Source organism: Onychostruthus taczanowskii, unplaced genomic scaffold (genome assembly GCF_017590055.1).
Source record: "Onychostruthus taczanowskii isolate IOZ18803 unplaced genomic scaffold, ASM1759005v1 scaffold154, whole genome shotgun sequence".
NCBI lineage: Eukaryota > Metazoa > Chordata > Aves > Passeriformes > Passeridae > Onychostruthus > Onychostruthus taczanowskii.
This window is the reverse complement of record NW_024498730.1, coordinates 79,998-103,363: the sequence shown is the minus strand read 5'-3', so window position 1 is coordinate 103,363 and position 23,366 is coordinate 79,998. Positions and strand designations below refer to the sequence as shown.

Here is a 23,366-nt window from a genome sequence, read left to right as displayed (position 1 = left end):
CATGAAGGGATACACACCTTTAGTAATGCAGGTTGCTGTCTCTAAAATAGCTGTATGGCTTATGAGTAGCTCTAGAAACTCTGACAGGCTCATTTCTAGCCTTACCTGGGTCAGCTGCAGTCTGTACCTGAGATCTTAGTTGCAGGAGAGTGAAGAGCAATATTGGTTCTGCTTTTCTTCTATGGCAGCCTGGGTCTATATACTTAAAAGACAGAAATGGGTATTTCACCACAGACAGTATGTACTGTACTTAGTGAGTGTAAAATTAACTGAGTTATTAGCTATCTTATTTAACAGAATCACAGAAGAGTTTGGTTGCAATGGACATGTAAAGATCATCTCTCTGCAACGAGCAAGGACATGTTCAACCAGTCAGGTTGCTCAGAGCCCTGTACATCTTGACTTTGAATATATCCAGGCATGGGGCTCACCTCTCTGAAAAACCTGGGCCATTGTTTCAACATCCTCCATATGAAAAATACCTTTCTTATGTTTAGTGTGAATCTACATTCTTTCTACCACAGTAACTCCTACTAAAAAGCTTGTCCCTATTTTTTTTGCAGCTCCCCTTTAAGTGACAGGCTGCTCTATGGTCTTCTCAGAGCCTTTTCTTCTGTATGCTGAACTACCCAAATACTCTGTCTTTATACGAGAGGTGCTCCATCCCGCTAATCATCTTGGAGGCCCTTCTGTGGATTCTCTCTAACAGCTCCATGTCCTTCCTGTGCTGTGACCCCAGAGCTGATGCAGCCCTGCAGGTGGGCTCTCAGCAGAGCAGAGCAGAGGAGCAGAATCCCCTCCCTGGCCCTGCTGCCCACGCTGCTTTGGATGCAGCCCAGGACACGTTTGGCTTTCTGGGCTGGGAGTGCTAATGGCTGGGTCATGTCCAGCCTCTCCTCCAGCACCCCCAAGTCCTTCTCCCCAGCGCTGCTCTCCATCTGTTCATCCCTCAGCCTGTGTTGGAACCAGGGGTTGCTCCAGCCCAGGTTCAGCACCTTGCACTTTGTCTTGTTAAACCTTTTGAAATTCCCATTCCCATTTGTCCAGGTCCCTCTGAAATACATCCTGTCCTTCAGATGTGGTGTTGTCTTCAAACTTTCTGAGAATGCACTTGATCTCCCCGTCAATGTAGTTGATGAAGATATTAAATAAGACGGATCTCAGAGGGACACCACTCATTGCCAGCATCCATCAGGACTCTGAGCAGTTGACCACTACCCTCTGGATGCAACCATCCAGTCTATTTCTTCCCACTAACACAGATACACCTCTCTCCAATTTCAGTGAGAGGGAGCATGAGGGGATCTTACAGAAGTCCAGATAAGTGACATCTGTAGCTCTTCCCTTGTCCATTGATGTAGTCCCTCCATTGTAGAAGGTCACTGAGTTGGTCAGGCAGGACTTTTCTCTTGGTAAAGCTGTGCTTGGTGTTGTGAACGTAATTTGAAATCACAAATAACATAGCCCCATTAACCAACAATATTTTTTTGTTTGCTTTGATGTGGTGTAACACCTACAAACACAGTAGAGAACAGTGCGTAGTAAGACTGTTGCTGTGATACTTCAGGAATGTCAGTCAGGATTACTAGGAACCTTCTGTTCTGCTCTGGTGTAAAAATATGCAGAAGGGAGCAAATTAATTCAGTGACTATGTAACTGAATTGTTGGGGATCAGCTGTTGGGGATCAGCTGTTAAGCTGCATCTCTGCATCCTCTTTGTTTTATGTGACAAGCAGGGATGCAGGTACTGGCTGCCATCCAGCCTATCTACTATGACCTCACCATGGGAATTGCATGGCATGTTCACAAAAACGGAATGGTCAAATTTTAATTGTATTGGATTTGGGGATAATTTTTCAAGTAGCCTTTACAATTCCATTTCAAACAAGTTTACTTCTAAAACTGTGAAATTTTTCCAATACAATATTTTTTTCCTGAAAAGTACTTAATTTTCTGTTTACTCAAAGTTATATTAAAGAGGGTATATATATCTTGGTATAACAGGAGAACTCAAAAACAAAGAGCAGATTTAGTCCAAATTTTACAGCAGAAGTACTGTATATTGGAGGTAGACTGTGTAGAGGCAGATCTGTCTTGATGCCAAGCAGCACTGACCTAAGTAATCTTAAAACCTTAAAATATAATACTTGTGAATACATGCAGCTGATGTCTTCTGGGATCATTGTAGTGCATTGTCAGTGTGCTGATGATTGAATAAAGCATTCCACTCTGGGTATAGGACTATAAGCTTTGAAGAACATAATCTCACCAGCAAGATTGGAGTTTTCCTGGAATAATCCTTGGTGTGTTGAATTGCTGAAGTTCCAGGAACATGATTATCACCAGCATCATTCACTGTCATGCATCACCTTGTTTCTCTTCTTTTTTGGTCTCTGTAAGGTCGGATTGACCCTTTTTTCATTACTGTTTTTCTTTTATCTCTCACTTCAGATGGGAAGTAAATAGATTTAAGTGGGATTGCCAGTGTATGGAATGTCCTGCCTTGCTGCCACCCCATATTTTTGGTTCTTTGTTTTGAGATTTATAATTCACAGTTGTTGTCAGTTTCCTCTGAAATCTCTTCTTCTTCATCTGCTGAGTCAGAACCCTCATGCTATTCTGTTAATTCTGAAATTTGTTGCTGTGGTGCAATGTTCTTCTCAACTTCATTCATGCAGTCCCTCTCAGCCAACGTTTTGTTCTCCACATGCCTCCATTTCTGTATTTACTTTTACATTCCTTTTGGCAGACTCTTTCTGGCATGTGTGTTCCAGTCCTGTCCTCAGTCTCCAGTGAATGCCTCAGCCCAGGTTCTAGCAAAGCAGACCCCAGACACATGAAGGCAAAGATCAGTGAGAATAAGTACAAGCAAAGGTGCTGCCCGTAGAATCAGCAAATACTGAGCCCTAATTAAATACAACAAGTAGCTCCAAATGCTGTATATAGGGGTTCCTGTATTGAAGTTACTGGGAGCTCTTTCCAGGTAAGGAGTGAAATTAAGATAGTAGGACAATAGCTTATATGTACTAGCAGCTACAAAGATTTTGTTGCAAGGCATTTTTACAAAACAGTATATGCATTCTTTATTGCAGTAAAACAATATATTAAATTCTGTCTTTAAACTACATTTCTCTTTGCTTTAAGAGAGACTTAATGTCCTATTCTATTGGGCTTACTTATGGGCAAGTAAGACACTACATTTTATTAACAGGAGCATGTGAATACTTGTAAGTTTCTTTATAATATGCCTATGAAAAATCACTACAATCCACTCATACTTACTAAAAAATCCCAGTGATAATATCCTGTATATTTTAGTTAGATGGCATAAGGCATTCTCTATCTCTGCAAATGATGTAAGATTTCTTTTTTTTATTATTTTTAAATGTATCTCTGAAAGTGTCAGATTTGATATCATCACAGTATTTTACAGTTAAAAACTAATAGCCATGTCTCAATTGAAATTCACCTTTGTGAAAAATTGTTGAAAAATCATCATGCATCATTGAAAAACAAAATAACTGAATATCACTTTTGCATTTAATTGCTTAAGGTGTTTCATAAATATGAAGAAGAATATTTGCAAAGAAAAAAGCGTCATCAAACTGTTAAGTATCCACTTTTTAATGGTTACATTCTGTCAAAGGTTGGATGCTCAGAAACTCTGTTGCAAAACTTTTCATAAAAATTACGAGTGGTCATCCACAAATGCCTCAGCCAGATCATTTACCAATTCCTCCTTGAGATTAATTTTTCATTGTCCTGTTTTGTAGGTTTATATAAATTATTGTGTTCATACATACAATAACATGTATGCCAAATATTAAGAAAAAAACACTTCAAGAAAAGTAGTGTAAAGCCACATCTGGAGTAAAAGGGTGACTTCATGCAAGATTTTATCACACAGAAACAAATAGTAGTAGCCCTACAGACCTGGAGACCTCTGCATTCCATTCTTTTTTCTGCCTGATAGAATCTAATAATGCAATATATTCTGATAGATTGAATTATTTAATTAATTTAGGTGTCATATCACCTGATGAGGCAAGTAACTTTTTTTCGGATTTCACAAGTGACATGAGCGTGGTCAAATTAAGTAGCCCCTCTAAAGCCAGTCAATATCAGCACTGGTATCAAAACAGTGTTTGGGACACTGTATTATGAACAGCTCCTAAAATTATGTGGTTTGAGACTTTTTTGTTTAATTTGGGTACAGACATATTTGAATGTCTGACCTAGGGAATGATAAATGAGCTAAGTTTGCAAAATTACCACTATTTGGGTACTCTCACCATTTATTATCTTTTCCCAAATATAAAGGCACCAAATTGGCAAGAAACTTGAAAGGGCTAAATTTTAGATTTCAGTGCTTCTCCTACGTCTCACTTTAGCAAGTTTAACACTTTAGCTAAAGTCAATGACTTGTGAAATTTTGGAGGGGGAAAGCAGTGCCATTTCTGTAATCTGTGTTTCGTTGTCCTGGAAAATGTTTTGCATAATCACTGTTCCAGTTTATGAAGCACATGCAAAAACATGTACATTTCTTGAATGTCTGCTGGTTCCTTATCTCTGTGTCTTTTACTGTGATGTTATAGAGCTTGGATCATATGGAAACCTAAAATATTATGACACAATGACTGAAGAAGGTAAGAAATATTTTAGAATTGTTTGTATGAGCTTTTTTTGAAGCCCTATGAGTGCCTTTTTTGTGTTTCCATTTTCCTTTGTTTTTCTTGGTCCTATTTTCATTTTCTCCATTTTGGAATAACTCATTCTTGCATGTGTTTATTGGTGGCTCAATCAGTTACAACTCTTTTTTCAAGTCTTTGTTTTCAACATTTCAGTTCTGCTATTTCAGGTAAGAAAATACAATGGGATGCTTTTAGCAAAGAACATATGCAAAACCATACTTGCAAATTATATGGCACAGTATAACATCAATTGTAGGTACTTATTTGATGCCATGTTTTACAATGCATTCAAGAAGAGAAATTAATTTATTGATTTTCAAATCACTCAGAATGATTGCTAAGTGACTTCAGTTTACTGTATTATTGAAAAGCAATGAATAACCTTTAAAAACTAGGCGTGCTTATTCCTGGAGTATTAATTGTATGCTTGATTGCAGTGCAAAAAATTTGCAGTTTGAAATCCTCATTCTAGCAATACAAGAAGGAAGTAATTAGGGCCTGAATCAGGGATCAGTGAAATCTCAGGAAATTTTTCTGCTGATTCAAAAGCACTGCAGTTCTATCATACTAATTCAGGAAAGCAGTTAAGTCCATACTAAATTTCCAACACATGCTTTTTGTCCTAGTGCGATCAGCATTTCTACAGTTTAGAATTATCCCTGAATTGAGACCTGATTGTCTGTAGGATCAAGGCATCTTGTCCATCTTTCTGATTATAATGACAGATGTTTTCATTATGTTAAGTTTAGACATTAGCAGCATGTTTGGGGATGAGGAAAATCTTGAGGCCTGTAGAAAAGTTAGCCACCTATTCCTACTTGTTTTTAATCATGGGAATTTAAGACAAATACTGTAATTATCTCTTTTTAAAAACACAATTGCTTTCTAGTGTTGTGTAATCTTGAAGATTTTAAGAGAATCTTCATTGCATGACTTACTCATGATCCCTTCCTCAGGGAGGATGGAAAGTGGTAATGCCTGTTTCCCTCTTTCTGAAACTGCTGTTGATGCCCCAGTATACTCATCTGGTTCTAGGGCTGGCAGTGGGAGGTGGTTCCATGCACCTTTGCACCACGTGCTGGAAGATGCTGTTTTCATCTGTGGCAGGCCTGACCTCCTAGAATGGTCTTGCCTCACTGCGCTCCATTGCCCAGATTAAGCATCTGGTTCACGGGGGTGGTACCAATATAAGAAAAGATGACTGACAGTAGATTTTAACAGTCAAACAGTCGTGTCTACGTTGTTTAAATACAGCTCTCAAGAACCTGTAAGGAGCCATTCACCTGGGCCACTCAGATATGGCTACCAGAGATAAAGCATTTGCAGTATGTCTTATCTCAACCTTCATTACAATCAAGATAAAAAGATAATTTCTTATTGTAGCCTTAAATGTGGGTGTGTTAAGTTTTTTATTTTTTATGGTGAAGTATCATATCTGTTATTTCAAATGTAGCCTTCTGAGATTCATAAATACTCTATTGACATCTAAGTGTAGCTATTTGTAGGGAAATACCTGTTGCAGTATAATACATACATATATGTATATTATTCCTGTGCCTATGCAGAAGTAATGCTTTTAATATTCAATGTCACCTCAGAATGCATTTCTCCTTAATAAATAATTCAGGACCATACTGTAGCAACAGGAAAAATCCAGTAGCAGAAATAAAAAGGAAGCTCTTTTTCTTTAGAAACACTGACAAGAGTCTGATGCAGTTTACCTTCTCAAATACAACCATCATCATTTTCACTTGTCTTTCACAAGGCAAGTAATGATTAGTGTATTGCAGAAGTTGTATTTTGATCAAAGTGTACTATATTTTCAGCTTTCTGTGTGTATTTTCAGAAGTTTAGTTGCTACCTCTCTGTATCACACTTACTTGCATTACCCATTTGCTTCTTTCTCTTCATTTTATGACTGAGGCTTTTGTACCTTTTGCACAGCTACTTAGTCACAGGAATATATAAATCCAGTTACAAATCCATTGATTTTTTTTGTAACATCCTTATGTCCAGTCCTCAAGCCTGGAGTGGAGGTATGGAATATTCTTTCAGTCCTTCAGTGAAGAAACTCAGGTGCATTTATTCTTCCTGCTGCATCAGAACAGGACAAGAATTGTTCTGTAACCCAATTAATGGTTAAGCTATAATACACAATCAGGTTCAGCCTAATGGCCAGAGGGCCGTTGTACTCCATGTCTTAGAAACTGATTTCTATTATTTTGATAGTTTCTCTTTGGTCTGAAAGTGACTTTAAATTAGTTTTAGATTAATCAGGTCAAACTGAGAGACTAAATGTGCCCCGCAAGATGAGAAGAGATCCTCACTGGAGTCTTGTGCTCCACCAATAGTCTACAACATGACAAAATTGCATGTGTTTTCATTTGATACTTCTGCTTGATCTTAAAGGAGAAAGCATGTAAGGTGGATTTCTGGATTTAGATCGGTAGTCACTCACTAGTTATCTTCCACAGCAGGTCATAAGCAGAATTAGTAAGTACAATTCAGAGTGCTCAACAGCCGCGGATTCGACATGTTCAGACTCATGAAAGCTTGGCTACAGGCAGATGGATGCAGTAATTTTCCTTTGATCACAGACTGAAAACAAGGCAAGTGGTAGAGTCTTGAATTTTTTAAATGAGTGAATTTCTGAAGAACGGTTTTCACATCAAATCAGATATTTTTCTGACCGTAGGAGCCTGTAGACTGCAATTTACTTTGTAGATAAAGGCTTGACTTTTTAATATATCCTTTATCAGGAGGAGAATCTCTGCCAACGGATGCCAGCTGGAGTTACTCATGCAGATCAATGCATATCTACATTATACAATACTGATTTGTTTGTGTCTATTCAAACAAAAACCAATGTCGTTTTAAGCTACCTTCTTTGATAATCATCTGGCCTTGATCACCTCTTCTTTCTACTTCATTCTTTGCAAACTGAAATAAGCTGCCAAATCTGTTGGAGTTCAGTGAACCTAGATTAACTAAGAATTTTCTATAGTGATCTGTTTTATTTTGGGTCCATGGAAGCATGCATTGTCATTCATCTAAACTCTCATTATACCACCTGTTGTGAAAAGCTCTGTTACACAAACCATAGTACATAGGAATGTTCTGGAGGAAACATAGGCACCTACCTTCTAGAAATAATAACAGTGGCATAGGATTCCAATGCTTGCTTTATTTAATGACCCCACCTAAAAATAAGAAAAAAGACACAAGAGAAAATCTGTGCCTAAGATTGACCTTAGTGGCTTTTTGAGAATTGGAATGACTTAGATACATCCTCAGCCAGTCCTTTTTCTTGGTGGCTCTGTGCTTCCCCTTCAGTGAACAAGTTTTGGTTTGGTTTAAAGGAGGAGAATGGTAGAGGAAGGGAGGGACGACGGGAGGCAGAGAGGGAGGGAGGGGGCATTGCTCTGCTGTCTTTTCTACATTTCAGTGTCTTCATGCAGGTGGGTACTACTGCTTTGGTCAGTTTCATGTTTTTGATAGTTAATAATGTGTTTTAATAATTTTCTTGCACTTTCGTTGCCTACATTGAGTGAATCTAATCAAAGGTAGTGATGTAAAACAATATAAACTGAATCATGCATCTACTGAGAAATAAAAATAAAACAAAAGACATTTTCCATTTCAAATGTTGATTTTAACTTCCATGACAGTGACTTACAACTGTGGAACAGTCTCCTGAATGAAATGGTGTAACTTAAAATCATTAAAAATCAGTATCAGAAATTCTTTCTAAAGATGCTGGGAGGTTTTTGTAAATGTGAAAAAAATGGAGGACACATTCAACTACACTAATCTACACCAGAAAGAGCGTGAATCTCTGTGAAAACATTTTCTTTTCAGTTCAATAGTGGCCATGTTTCTCTGTTAAGAAAACCTACACAGTTTCACACAGTCTCAAATAAAATACTAGAATATCCTTAGGTTCTTCATCATTTTAATTAACCTCTATACCTGGACATTTAATGGAAAGCTCCTACACCATCCTGGACTAGGTGGGGACATGGATGGCTCCACAGATATTTTTCAGAAATGTGTCAGCTGCATCATTTTCATTGCTTGCATAAAATGCATTTCTATATATGTGGCATCACAAGCTGAATTCTTAAACATATAAAGCTGAGTTGGAATCTGAAAGCTAGCATAATCCTTTAGGAGACTGAAATTATATCAAGCACCTTTTAATATCTACTCACTCTTCCGGATAAGCAGTTTTAAATGCCCCTACTCTCTCTTTCAAAAGAAGTTAGGAACCACCATGACTCAGCATCTCAGCTTAAAATATTTGGGGATATGATTCGTATTTTTTCTGGTTTTCTTCTCTTTTATCTACTGTCCAGAAAATTATTTTTCTTTCTCTCACTCTCTTTAACTTCTTCCCTTCTAACTGGAATCTCTACCTCTTACCCTATGCAGTGAAATAATGCGATGCCTTGTTATTTATGATTGTGTTCTATGCTTAAATACCGTTCTGCAGGCATTTAACTCTGGGTGCCAAAAAGTATAATATTTTCAAAATATTGTGAATTGCTAATTTTGCTTGTTTTGGTTTTTTTGTTTTTTTTTTTTTTTTTACTTTCCAAGTGGTTTGCTGCTGAGAAATTAGTTCCACTTCCCAGCAAATGATAGCTGCTAGTCCCTGTGAACTGCTCATATGCTCCTCCATGTACAAAAGTGTGGGTACAGGGGTGTGAAGCTTCCATTTTAAGGAGGGAAGAGAGGATTTCCTTCCTGACTAATGATTTATCCTTATATGCTTGGAATTTTTCCAAGTATTTATCTTGTCAAGAAGTGACTGTTATCCAAATAACTGAATTAATTCATGACTTCTTACTTTTACTTTCTGCTGTTAGTCTTTTATATAAGTCCATTTAAATATCTTCTGGTCTTAAGTCTGTGCTGGTTTTGCTGCAGAGACACCAACAGTTTTCAATAGAATTTTTAAACTGGAGATGAAGAATTAAAAGAGCTACAGGCCCTGTATCATAATAGTATTTTTAATTAGAAAATCTGCTGTAAAATAGCCACCAGTTAAACTTCTAGAAAATATTTTTAAATGCTTAAAGTGCAATAACAATCAGGATAAATCAGTAAAGGCAGATACATCAACTTTCTACACATAAGATGTCCAAAGAGTCCTTATACAGAAAGATCTATGAAGGCAGAAAAATGTTTTGTTTCACCTAATATTGACATCTTTGACATTACCTTGTTTTAATGTATGATTTAGACACAGTGGTCAATAAAGAGTGACAAAACCTGGGACCTCTGGAGAGTGTGTTGCCCTAGAGAGTGTAGAGGTTGAGCTGGGTGGTTAACTTCATGGGAGACAAAAAAACTCCAACCGGGCAGGTTTAGAAGAAAAATTACCTCTAATAATCTGATATGAAAATCATGTATTCTGGAGACTTCTTTTTCCCCTTCTGAATCATAGAATCACAGAATATGCTGAAGGCACCAACAGGGATCATCAAGTCCAACTCCTGCCTCAGCACAGGACAGCTCCAAGAGTCACACCGTGTGCCTGAGAGCACTGTCCAAATGTGTCTTGAGCTCTCTCAGGCTGGTGCTGTGACCACTGCCCTGAGGAGCTGTTCCAGTGCCCACCCACCCTCGGGGTTTATCTAGCATCCAACATAAATCTCCCCTGACACATCTCCAGGCCATTCCCTACGGTCCTGTTACTGTCACCACAGAGCAGAGATCAATGCCTGCCCCCCCTCTTCCCCTCACAAGGAAGCTGTAACTGCGATGAGGCCTGTCCTCAGTCCCTTGTTCTCCAGGCTGGACAGACCAAGTGATCTCAGCTGCTCCTCACACACCTTCCCCTCAAGGCCCTTCAACATCTTTGTAGTCCTGCTTTGGACACTCTCTAACAGTTTCATGTCTTTCTCATATTGTGACACCCAAACCAGCCCCCAGCACTCGAGGTGAGTCTGCCCCAGCTCAGAGCAGAGCAGGACAATCCCCTCCCTTGCCTGGCTGGCGATGCTGTGCCTGATGCCCCCCAGGGCAGGGCTGGCCCTCCTGGCTGCCAGGGCACTGCTGACCCATGTTCAACTTGCCATCAACCAGGAACCCCAGGTCTCTTCCTGTGGCCCTGCTTTCCAGTTTCTCATTCCCAGTCTGTCCATACATCCAGGGCTGCCCCATCCCAGATGCAGAATCCAGCACTTTCCCATGTTGAATTTTATATCGTTGGTGGTTGCTCAGACCCTGATTTGTCAAGGCCTCTCTGCAGGGTCTCCCTGCCTTTTGAGGGAGTCAGCAGCTCCTCTGTTTTTGGGAACTTACTGAGTATTTCTTCCAGTTCTACATCCAAGTCATTTATGAAGATGTTGAAGATCAGAGGGCCAAGGATGGGGCCCAGTGGAACCCAACTAATGACAGGTTCCCAGTCTGCTGTCACCCCACTCACTGTAACCCTTTGTGGCTGACCTGTGACCCAGCTGCTCACCCATCACATGATGTGTTTATCCAGCTGTGGGCTGCCCATTTTTTCCAGAAGATTTATTGGAAGATTTCTTGAAATCCAAAAAGATCAAATACATTAGTCGCCGTTTATCACCTACACGTGTTACCTTATCATTAAAGGAAATCAGGTTTGATTAAGCAGGACTTTGCCCCTCATGAAGCCATGCTGGCTGTGATAAGTGATAGTGTTGTCTTTCAGGTTCTTTTTAGTGACTCCCATAACAATCTTCTTCATAATTTTACCAAGCCCTGAAGTGAGTAGAAGTCACAGACAAATAAGTCCAAAGTGACAAAACTGACCACACTCACTATAATGCAATATACATGTTAATATGAAATTCTGTTCTATGGTACTACTAATTGAGAACTGAAACTGTTTATGTTTATTTATGATATCTTGATTCATCTGTATTCATCTTCTGCTTCAGCTGAAATCTTACACCAGCACATTTATGGGTGAAACTTTACTGACTTCTTCCAGAGAAAAATCATAGATTTGGTTTCAATTTCTTGTTCTATTCATTGCTGAGTTCTCAAAAAAAAAAAAAAAAAAAAAAAGATAAAAAAACCCAACCCTGTATACAGGAACATGAGATAGTGTTTAATAACATTTGCTATAAATATTTGCTGTTTGAGGAGGAATTAAAATGGATTATCAGCAGTGATCTATGGAGTCTAAGCTATGGCAAATAAACTTTGCATCTCAAAATGGCTACATTGTAATAATGACAATGTTTTCTTTTAGGAAAGTTCAAGGAAAGGGCCTCAATTCTGCATAAGATTGCCAAAAAAAAGTGCCAGGTGGACGACAGTGAAAGGCAGAATGGAGCTGCTAATCATGGTGAGTGCAGCATTGCAGATTTATCACCTGTGCCTGAGAGTCTCTTTCACCGTTTCATTTTGTTTGAAAATTGTTAATCATTACTTTCTCCTACATTACATGTGCAATTTTAGTAAAAATACTCTGATTCTCCTTACCAAAGAATATTAAATTTATGGATGTGACAGAAGTTAAATGCAAGAATAGAAAGCCAGTCAAGGTATATAGAAAGCCTTCTAGGCGGGTTGAAAAGAAAAAGCAAGGCTGATTTTGGTTATGTGTTGAAGTGATAGAGAGACAAAACTTTCTTGCAGTATATATGGGAAAATTTAATTAATTTATTGAAATGCTCTAGTAGAATATCTGTTTTATATGGTACCACCCTCATCACAAAAAGCATCACCTTCATATTTAAGATTTGATTTGTCTGTATACTACTTTCTGGGAGTCATTGAGGCCCATCTATGCTAATTGTGGAAAATTAACTTACTAAAGTTTGACATTAAGGCAAGAATTTTTATTTTAGTTCCAAAGTTCCTATGCTAAAGGAAAATCTGTACCATGACCTGTTTTCTCTACTTTACCTTATCATATTATCTGCATTAGAAAACCAGATACAAATGTGTCCAATAAAATCTGAATAATTTTATTACTTACACTTTTTCTGACCTTGTGTTATATTTACATAGTTTTTGCTTCCAAAATCAGGCAGTTGGTTGGGACGGTCTGTTAATAAACCATAATGCTGACTGCGGGGTTAGGAGACAACATACATATACTGAAATAATTACAGATAGTCTGGCACTCTGCTGTGGCTGTGATCTCAGATTTTTAATTTAGAAGAATCTCAGGATAGCAGTAATGTAACTAGACAGATGTATTTACTTCTATGCACAAGAGCATACCATAAGGCATGTTGAACTTGAGTAAGGCATTTCATATTGCTATTCCCCATTATGTTGTATTGTCCAAGGGATTTTGGGCCATTGACACATTTATGTACTACATAATTATACAGCTGATTGCCGCTTAGAGAATTCTGAGAGAGTCAAAGTAAGAATAAATTTTAATAAACTTGGCATCAAAAACCTAAGGCCTAACTTTATCCCTTTAAGTCCTGTGGAAGTTTAGCACATGGACTAGAGGACTCTGGTTTGAAGATCATCCCCTATTATTAGATGTTATTACACCATATGTTTACTCTTTCCTATGTTTTTACATGGAAGACAACAGGATTACAGCTTGGAAGCTACTTTACTAATTGCAGGGGTTAGTGTGTTATAAAACTTTTATCGCTGAATGTATCCCCCCACCTGTATTCAACACAGTGCATTCTATAATGTCAGGTGAATGCTGTGTGTCACTTTTTACCTGAAGTATTAGGCTCAGTGCATTTAGCATAAACAAAGAGCACTGAATATTGCAATGAGCTTAAATATTTCTCAAAATGCTAGCTCACCGCTTATAAGATTTTTATTGAAAATGTGTACTAAGCAAATTTTTTTCTTTCTTTTAACACACGTGTTGACTCAACATTAGTATTTGATAGTTTGCTCAGACTGAATATAAGACAGTTTTTCATAGTATATTTGTAATTTAATATTCTGATCTGTTGTTTTTCCTCTCTTATCTATGGATGGTGCCACAGAGAAAGGTGCAAAAGTGGAAGTTGCAGTAACACCACCGAGTGATTCAGGACCAGTGCAAAATGGAATCGCCCATAATGTTGAAGAGGTTAATGACTTTTTTATTCTTCTTTTTATTCTTGTGTTAGCAAATATATTGCATGTTTGATTGTGCTTTTCACTGAAAGTAAATATCTTAATAGAAAGAAGCTGACAGTATGAACTGTCTACATAATATTTAGTTTTCATATACACCTGAAACCAATGTACAGTTTGCCATATGTAAAAGATCTTGCATTCTGTTCCTGCCCTTTAGTGTAAGGTAAGGTAGGAGTCTGAAATCTATTATTTTGGGAAATGTACTTTTACTTTACAGATAAGATGTTTGAAGCCATAAATATAGCTAATAGAAATTACTTGTCATATTGCACAAAACCTGTTCTCTTAAGAGAACCTGTCATGATGTGCATCATTAAATAGTCAAAATTCATTGTGAAAGAGGACCTGTACACAAACTCCTGCATCGTGCCTTCTGTTATTTGCTTCATAAGATTTTTTTCCCCACTGAGTATGTTCAGTGAAAACAATGAAGAAAAAGCAATCTTAAGCAATCACATATCACAGCAATGTCCACATGCTTTTAATTTACATTTTAATAAAACATTTCCTAGCCTTGTTCAGAAATCTGCAAGGTCAAGGAGCTTTGTCATTTGAGATAATGGTTTCAGTCTCAAGCCACTGCAGGGGAAGAAGGGAAAATTGTTGCAAGAGTACATTACTCAGCAATGTGCAGTTCCTTTCATCTCCCTTTGGACAGTTTAAATTTGCAGTTATGCAGGCTTTGGAACTTTTATGTTAATTTCAGCAGGTATCAGGATATTCTGAACAATGATTCTGATGAATTAGATGTGGGATACATTATTTATCCTTATCCGAATGGCACAATAGAACAAAGCACGGTGATTTGTAACTGGTGGAAGAATGAGTCTGCAGATTTAGCTCCATCAATCTAAATGAAAGGATTTCAGGTATCTGCTGTCAAAAACTAGCAGTCTCCTAACAGCATTTTGAGATGGTGCATGCTGGATTCCTCCCCAGTGGCCTTTCCAGTTTTGTCTTCCAGTGGTAACCTGGCAGATTTTTTAGGCTGCTTCAGTATTGCTGAAACATGTTTTGTAATTTAAAAGCACATACTGGAATTTTTGAAAAGTTGTAATGTAAATAGTCTACTCATCCATGGAACAAGTAAATGGGCTTCCATGATACTTAGGGCCCTACTTCACTGTCAGGGTCTCTGCCAACTCTGTAGTGTACCAGAGGCTCTCCTCAATGTATTGCCTGTCTTTTTGTACATAGCTTCCTTAAACACCTTTCCAAACTCTAGCATTACTCTGAAGGTAATACTGGATGCTTCTGTTTCCTTCTGCTCTGTATTTTGACTTAATGGATGCTAATAAGATTACTCTTGATTTATAGAAGACAACAAAATTTGCAGGCAACAACAAAGGCCACTCACAGCATTTCTGTGACTGTTTACATTGATGAATATTAAAATTTGAAGAAGGGAACTTGGTCATTGCCCTCCTAAGCCGCCTTTTAGCTTTTCAAAACTTGACCTACAAATAGTCTTGAATTTTGATCTTTTTGTAAGTGCTCTCCATTGTATATTGATACCATTTGCTTCTAAGTAGAATTCAATCAAGTAGCTTGAAATTTAGATTACTTCTCCTTACTCTAATGCAAAAGGAATTGCTGTAGTGTCAGAATTTGGAAAGACAGTCTAAAATTGCTTATCTCTGGTTTTCAACTTGCATAGTCTAAGGATAAGGTTTTGTGACCTGTAAGTGCTGCTTAGAAAAATGCCTTTAAAAAACTGTTAGAGCCTCCATGTTGTGGTAATGATAATTTAGAAATGAGAAAACTGGAGGCACTGCCAATCTGGGCTGACAAAGCTTCAAGTATGCCTTTGGGGGAAAAAAATGCTGTCCTGAAAACTGCAGGATGTGAAATGGCTCTAGTCACATAGCAGGTCATTGTGAACCATGTTTGCCATGATGATACAGAAGACCTGCATAGACATCTAATTCTTTCTTCTCCATTGTCAAGTTCCACTATGGTCTTCATGCTTTCCCCTCCTGCAAAACAAGCATATTTCTGGGTTTTTTCTTACTTTTCACTGATGCAGATTATAGTGTCTGGGTCTAAATCCCTGGACAAGCATTTTAGAATATCAATCTCTATATCAGAGTTAGAATTATCTTAAAATAAGTCCATTAAATATTCTATGTTCCTCTAGTAAAAGTAGAATATGCACATAAGTCCATTTTACTTATAAATTCCATATTATTGTAAAATTACAGAGTTGAGGAAAAGACCCTTGTGTAAAGACAGTCTTAGGCTAAGACTGCAAGCAAAGAAGAAAAAAACTGCTTTTGTATTGTATTTTAATTTTCATATATTTGTAAAATATTTTTTAAGGATAATACTCTATTGCCATGATTTAGTTTTCCATACACCTCCCCTGGTTTCTTTAGGGGCTTTTTAGGAACCTCTTTATATTTTTCCCAAATTCTTTTTCTTTCCTCCTTTGCTTCTTTTTCAAGAAAGAAGGAAAGGCTTACACAGAGCTGAAACACCACACAAGACAGATGCCAGGATGCTGTCAAGTTAATGACTTCTGCAAGGTGTCATGACTAGGTGGATTTCACCTAATTTATTTGTGGTTTTGTTTTGTTTTGTTTTTAATTTCTTCATTTCTCTCTTCCAAACTCCACTGTATTGCTTTTCCCTTTCCCTTTTTCCTAGGACTTTAACTCCCATTTTTCTTACTCCACTGTCTTCCAGGGATATTCAGCTGTTCTCTTTCTAGCTCAAGCTCTTAAGCAACAAGAAAAACTCTAATGCTGCTTAGAGAAATTCAAAAAGGGTGTCTAGAAAATATACCCAGCAACATTTGTGATATTGAGACTCTTATTGCCCCACTTTACTACAAGTAGCAGCTGATATCCTACTCTTTGATAAAACTGGGATCATCAGCTAAGAAGGACAGACGGCTGTGGTCTCCTTCCTATTTCTTAGCTGGCACAGGAGGGAACAATACCTCCTCCCACCATACCATCTGTAAGACATTACTGCTTTATTTGAAGTCAGAAATTGCCTTCCTTTCTGCTGGATATTGCATCTTCCTTGGGGATTCTGTTCTACTTACAGCATTCTGTCTCTTAACCTTTAGCAGGTTGCCACAGAGGAGAAGATTCTGTTATATAACACTTCATAGAGTGGTACCAACCATGCACAAGAAAATGAAGGAAGACTGAAAGGACACTTACTAGCTCATTAAATGTTTTATAAAGTGTCCTTCAGAATGTGATCCTTCTGAGAAGTCCAGTTCCACCCCCTGCCACCTTCTTAACTAGCATTTGGTAGCTGTTTTAACCTGTGGCTTACCTAAAAATAGTTTCCAATCTGAAGATAACACCTTTTCCTCCCACCCACACACGCACGCACACATGCACGCACATACACACATACACATGTACACATGCGCACAGCTTTTCCTGTTTCCGTGGAAACCCCTCTGGAAAGTATTTACATGCCAACCATGACTGAGATAACTTTTCCATGAAAATATAAGGCAATTTTTGTGTCGTAGGAGAGTGGTGCAAAGGCTTCATTGCTTGAATTGGATTTAATCTGCTTACCTGAGCAACAGTCTGGCAAAGCATGTTTTGCCTTCCCTGCGAAAGAGCAGCAGCACCATTTTAGGACAGAGCCTTGATTGGGACATATCTCCCCTGCCCTGGAATACTCATTCCATTCACATAAAATTAGCTTGGTGAGAATATGAGTAGCATTGCATTCTCTGTCTCAGGGTATTAATCTGAGCCATGTTAAACATTACTAGTTCATAGATAGATAGCACAGAGAAGATTAGAGCAGCCTGTGTTGTAAGACTGTGATATATTCCAGCATCCAAATACTTTTTCAGTTGCCCCACTTGGTCTAAAGAAAATGTCTGCATCTTGTTTGCTTATTGTAACTTAAAGAGAAGATGCTGCTATCAAAAGGAGTTGATCTTTATTTTCACAATGTTACCCAGTTGCCTACTCCACATTTTTTGCGGTTGTATACCAGTTTGACTTACTTGAAAATTAGGACTGTGCAAAATGGCATGAAGACAAAGTCTTATTCTTTAGAAGTATCTCCATGATACCATAGCTGTTATTTTTCCAGGTGAGCTCACTGCAGTTTTGTGTGTTACATTGTGAGAATTTCTTCTCAAATTCCCCAAAGAGTGCTGGCAATAACATAGCATAAAAACTAGCATATAAGTTTTGGGTGCTGTAGTTTTACTTATTTCTGCAAATGCCCAAGAGGACACAAGCAGCAAGAGGGGAATCTGAACCAAACACCTACCTGACCTTACTCCTTCCTATAGGGTCCACTCTAAAGGCAGTTGTTTTTAGCTCTTTTCAGTGATGGTGCAGCAAGGATTAGCACAAATTAGCTGTCCTAAGAAGAGTGTACACATATACAGAATGCATTCTGAAAGTTAATGGATTTAATACTATTGCCTGCTTGAATTTTACTCAAGAATTTGTGAGGAAAGATGTTGCTTTCTTAGTCACCCCATAGAAATTGCATACTCGTGTACTAGCTTACCATCTCAACTTGTTTCTTTTTTTTTTTTAATTACTTGTAGGAGAACATAAATGAGTAATGTGGCTTACAGATAAGAAGCAGAAGGCAGAGACTTGAGGCTATTCATAGAGCATTGCCTATACTCTCTGCCTTTCTAGTGAAATAGATTAATGTGAGATGTGCCCTTCTAAAGAAAAAAATAAACCTCAAATTTGAAAATCACTATATACCTCTGGGACAGAGAACATTTGAGATCACAATCACATCTGTTTTTCTTGACTTACTTATTGTGAAAAGTTGGGTTGTACAGAGCTCATTTCCAAAAGAAACCTCACAAACAAGCAAACAAACAAACAAAAATCCACCCCAAAACAAAAGAAGACCTGAGCAGTCCTTTGCAGCAAAGAAAGGAATTGCCTCTTTATAGGTGGTACAATATCCATACTGTAGCATAAGCAAATTGAACTGTGCATAATTCCTGTCTTAAGTTTCCTTTCTTCTCGAGACCTCATGCTAATTCTTTATTGATTAATTGTATCAGCAGTCAGAATGCACAAGAAATGTACAAGCATGAGAATTTATAGCTAAGCTCTTCATCTTAGGTGGACTAAGATTAATCCTCAGAATATGGTATTTATAGTTCATATGTTATAGCTGTTATGCAATATGAGTAGTTGGTGAACAGTGGCAGATTCAGTATTTCTGTAAGTTTGAGGTGGTTCTTTGTACTTGTTTTCCATTTCCTCCTCATGTGTAGAAAAAAAGTGTAAAATTCTGTTTCATGTTGTGCCAGAAAAGCAACTGTTTTTCCTAATGTAATATGACTGTAAGCCTCTATGAAGACAGTGATTTTGTGATGTTTGCTAGAAGGAGTGACTACCTTGTGACTTTGGCAGATAGAGTTTGCTATAAGCTGTTGTTTATAAACAAAATAATTGTGGATGAAATGTCACCATATGTTGGTAGGGTTTACATAATGTGAACACACTGTCATTTCCTCTGTTTGGAAAATTTTTACTGGGAAAATTGGATAGGTTTAGATTAGATACTAAGAAGAAATTGCTTACTATGGAGGGTGGTGAGGTGTTCCAACTGGAACAGGTTGCCCAGAGAAGTTGTGAATGCCCTAACTGGAGCTGTGGAAGTGTTCGAGGCCAGGCTGGGTGGGGCTTTGAGCAATCTGGTCTAGTGGCAGAGGTCTCTGTCCATGACAGGGGGGTTGGAACAAGGGGATCTTTAAGGTTCTTTCTAACCCACACCACCCCCAGTTTCTTGAACAGTCCTAGAGCAAACCAGTACGTGCTTTCTTCCCTGGGATTACAGGTAGTATTTAATAGATGCTCTTGCATAAAGAACTGTGAAATATGGAACATCCATAGATTTTGTACCCTTTAAATTGTTTTTAATGATTTAAGTAAAAGAAGAGCTGAAGTAGCAAGAATAGAGTTTTGAATGTATGTAGATTGGTTTAAAAGAGTACTTGTTACAGATGTGTGAAAGAGAACACCAAGCAGAATAACACTTCTAATCTCATTTCTTAAGATGCAAAGAGGGCATTTTCCTAATAGAGGATTCATTTCCTTATTGTCATTAACAATAATAATAACAACAATAAAATATATACCAGGGTACCACAATTATCCCTTCAAGGCATTAGTATATACTTGATATTCAGCACTGCAGATGTCTCTGTGACAAAAAGACAGCTCAAACATCAGCAAGAAGAAATGAGGATCCAATGCATAAAGAGTAAAAAGAGTTATGACAGAATTAGTAAGGATTTCGTAGAAACACAGTATGGACTATTATATGTGAAGATCTAATGCAGCTATGCCTAAATCTTTAATGACTGGTTAAGGGATGAGGAGCACAAGTATGTCATTCTGTATTCTTCCAGTTGAAGGACATGATGCTGGAAGAAACAGGAAGACTCAGAAGGTCAATAACTTGCTCCAAGAGTGGTATCACCAACAGAATTTTAGGGGGTTTTATCGTGGCTTGGCTTAAACAAATCTGGACCTGCTGATGACAGACAGGGTACACTTGTCTCAAAGGGGCAAAGGGTTAGCAGGGTTTAGTAAAAGAGCCTTCAACTAGATTTGAAAGAAGAAAGGGATGAAACCAGGCATGCTAGAGCTAAGCCCAGGAGTGGCACATCAATATTTGAGGAGCAGTGTGCTGTTGCAGCCCTTCAGTCTGCTCTGTCGTGTGCTGAGTACACCAAAGCGCATTCAAAACGTTCCTGTACTAATTCACATTGCACCTTCACCATCTCAGTGGAGGTTGTGGGTCAAGATCCATAGACAGCTGCAAAGACCTAATCATCATCAATCCATTACAAACACCAGAAGCACCTGAGACCAGTCATATAGTAATTAAGGCTCCTTCCCAACCAGTGTATGACAGGACTGACAGACCACCTAAAGTGCATCTACACCAAAGTATGCAGCATGCACAACAAACAGGAGGGCCTGGAAGCCATTGAGCAGATGGAAAACTGTGATGCAATTGCAGTAACATAAACATGGTGGGATTACTTACACAACTGGAGTGATGCAATAGATGGCTATAAGTTCTTCAGAAGGGATGGGCAAAGAAGGAGAGGTGGTGTGGTAGCCCTGTATGTTATGGAGTATTTGACTTTCTAGAGCTTGATGATGGTGATAAAAGGGTTGAGTATTTATAGGTAAGCCCAACAAAATCAATATCCTGGTGGGAGTCTAGTATAGACTATCGAACCAGTTCAAAGAGGAAGAAAAAAATATACTGTAAGCTGTGGAGGAAGTCTTACAATTGCTAGACCTTTTTCTTCTGGGACACTTCAACATACCAGATACCTGCTGGAAATACAATAGAGCAGAAAGGGAACAGCCCAGGAGGTTTCTGAACTGTGTGGAACATGCCTTGGTACTTCTCTCACAGTGGGTGAGGAAGCCAGCCAGAGAAGGTGCCCAGCTGGACCTGCTGCTTGTGAACAGAGGATTAGTGGGAGATGTGGTGGTCAGAGGCCACCTTGGGCACAGATACCACAAAAGGAGAGCTTCTTTCTGTTCTCAGGGCTGTAAGGAAGGGGTCAGGAGAAGTGCCAGAAATGCCTGGGACTTCCAGAGGGCAGACTTTGGCCTGTTTACAGGGCTGGCTGATAGCATTCCTTGGGATGTGGCCCCAAGGGGACAAGGGAGTGCAGGAAGGCTGAACATTGTTTGAGAAAACAATCTTAAAGGTGCGGAAGCAGGCTGTCCTTATGTGCTGAAAGAGGAGCTGTCTGGGAAGAAGACTGGCCTGGCTGAACAGAGCTTAGGCTGAACTCAGGATTAAAAGGAGAGTTTATGACCTTTGGAAGAAGGCACAGGCAGCTCAGGAGGACTACAAGGATATTGGGAGGTAATGCAGGGAGAAAATTAGATTGGCCAAAGTCCATCTAGAACTTAATTTGTCTTCTGCAGTTAAAGACAATGAAAGGTATTTCTAGAAATGAAAGGTGTTCTAGAAAGATATCAGCACCAGAAGGAGGGTTAAGGACATTCTTTATCCTTTCTTGGATACAATAGCAAACGTTGCAACAAGGAATAAGTGGAAAGTAGAGATATGGAATGCCCTTTTTTTGCCTTATTCTTTAATGGCAAGATTGACTGTCATCAGGGTCAATCAGACCCCTGGGCTGGATGACAAGGATGGGGAGCAGAATGAAGCCCCCATAGTCAAAGGGGAAATAGTCAGTGATTTACTGTACTGCTTGACACACATGAATCTCTGAGGCTGGATGGGATCCACTCAAGAGTACTGGGGGTGCTGATGGAAGTGCTCACAAGCCACTTTGCATCATTTACCAGCAGTCCTGGCTAACTAGGAAGGTCCCAGTGGCAAATGTGATGCCCAGCTACAGGAAGGGTGGGAAAAGGGTGTCGAGAACTACAGACCTTTTCAGTATGACCTTGATGTCAGGGATGGTCATGAAGCAGATCACCCTGAGTGCCATCACACAGCATGTGCGGGACATCAAGGGGGTCATGCCCTGCCAGCCTGGGTTTGTCAAACACAGATCCTGCTTGACCAACCTGATCTCGTTCTGTGACAAATTGACTCATAGTAAATGTGGAAAAGGCTATGGATTTTGTCTACCTGGACCTTAGTAAAGCATTTGACACCATTTCTCACATCATTCCTCTGGAGATACTGGCTTTCCATGGTGTGGATGAGTGGACTGGGTGTGGACAGTTCACTGAGCAGACAGCAGGGTTCAAAGAGTACTGGTGAATGGAGGTAAATCCAGCTGTCAGTCACTGGTGGTGCTCTTCAGCGCTCTGTACTGGGGCCAGTCCTGCTTGTTGTCTTTATTGATAATTTGGATGAAGGGATCAAGAACCCTGTCAACATGGGAGTGTTGATCTTCTGGGAGGTAGGAAGGCTCTTCAGAGGGGTTGGACAGGCTGGATCCATGGGCTGAGGCCAGTGGTATGAGGTTTAGTAAAGCCAGATGCTGTGGCCTGCTCTTGGGTCACAACAACCCTATGCAACAATGCTACAGGCTGGGGAATGAAAAACTTCACAGTGGGAAAGAACCTGGGAGTCATTTAGTCCAGATTTCCAGAGATCCCTTCCAAGCCTGACTAGTCTATGATGCTGTGATTCTGTGCTGGCCTACAGCAACTAATCACTAGCCAGCTGTGTGCTGAGGTGGCCAAGATGTCCAGTGGCATCCTGGCTCATATTAGCAATAGTGTGGCCAGCAGGACCAGAACAGTGATTTTCCCACCGTACCCATGGTACTAGTAAGGCATCTCAAATCCTGTATTCACTTTTGTGCCCCTCACTACAAGAAAGACATTGAATTGCTGTAGTGTGTCCAAGAAGGACAATGGAGCTGGTTATGGGTCTGGAGCACAAGTCCTGTGGGAAGCAGCAGAGGGAGATGGGTTTTTCAGCCTGGAGAAACTGAAGCTCAATGGAGACCTTATCATTTCTACAACTGCCTGAAAGGACTGCGTAGCCAGGTAGGGGTCAGCCTCTTGTCCCAAGCAGCAAGTGACAGAACAAGAGGAAACACCCTCAAGATGTGTCAGAGACGGTTAGATCAGAGATTACAACAATTGCTTCATG

The 23,366-nt window shown here is 39.2% G+C and overlaps 1 protein-coding gene across 1 annotated transcript in view; it reads left to right on the top strand.

Moving 5' to 3' along the window:
• SLC24A2 (solute carrier family 24 member 2) overlaps nt 1-23,366 on the top strand; it is a 103,142-nt gene that overhangs the window by 65,884 nt on the left and 13,892 nt on the right. Inside the window, exons 4-5 of the mRNA XM_041399086.1 lie at nt 11,926-12,021; nt 13,649-13,734. Coding sequence (XP_041255020.1) covers nt 11,926-12,021; nt 13,649-13,734 — 182 coding nt within the window. The remainder of the gene's footprint in view (nt 1-11,925; nt 12,022-13,648; nt 13,735-23,366) is intronic.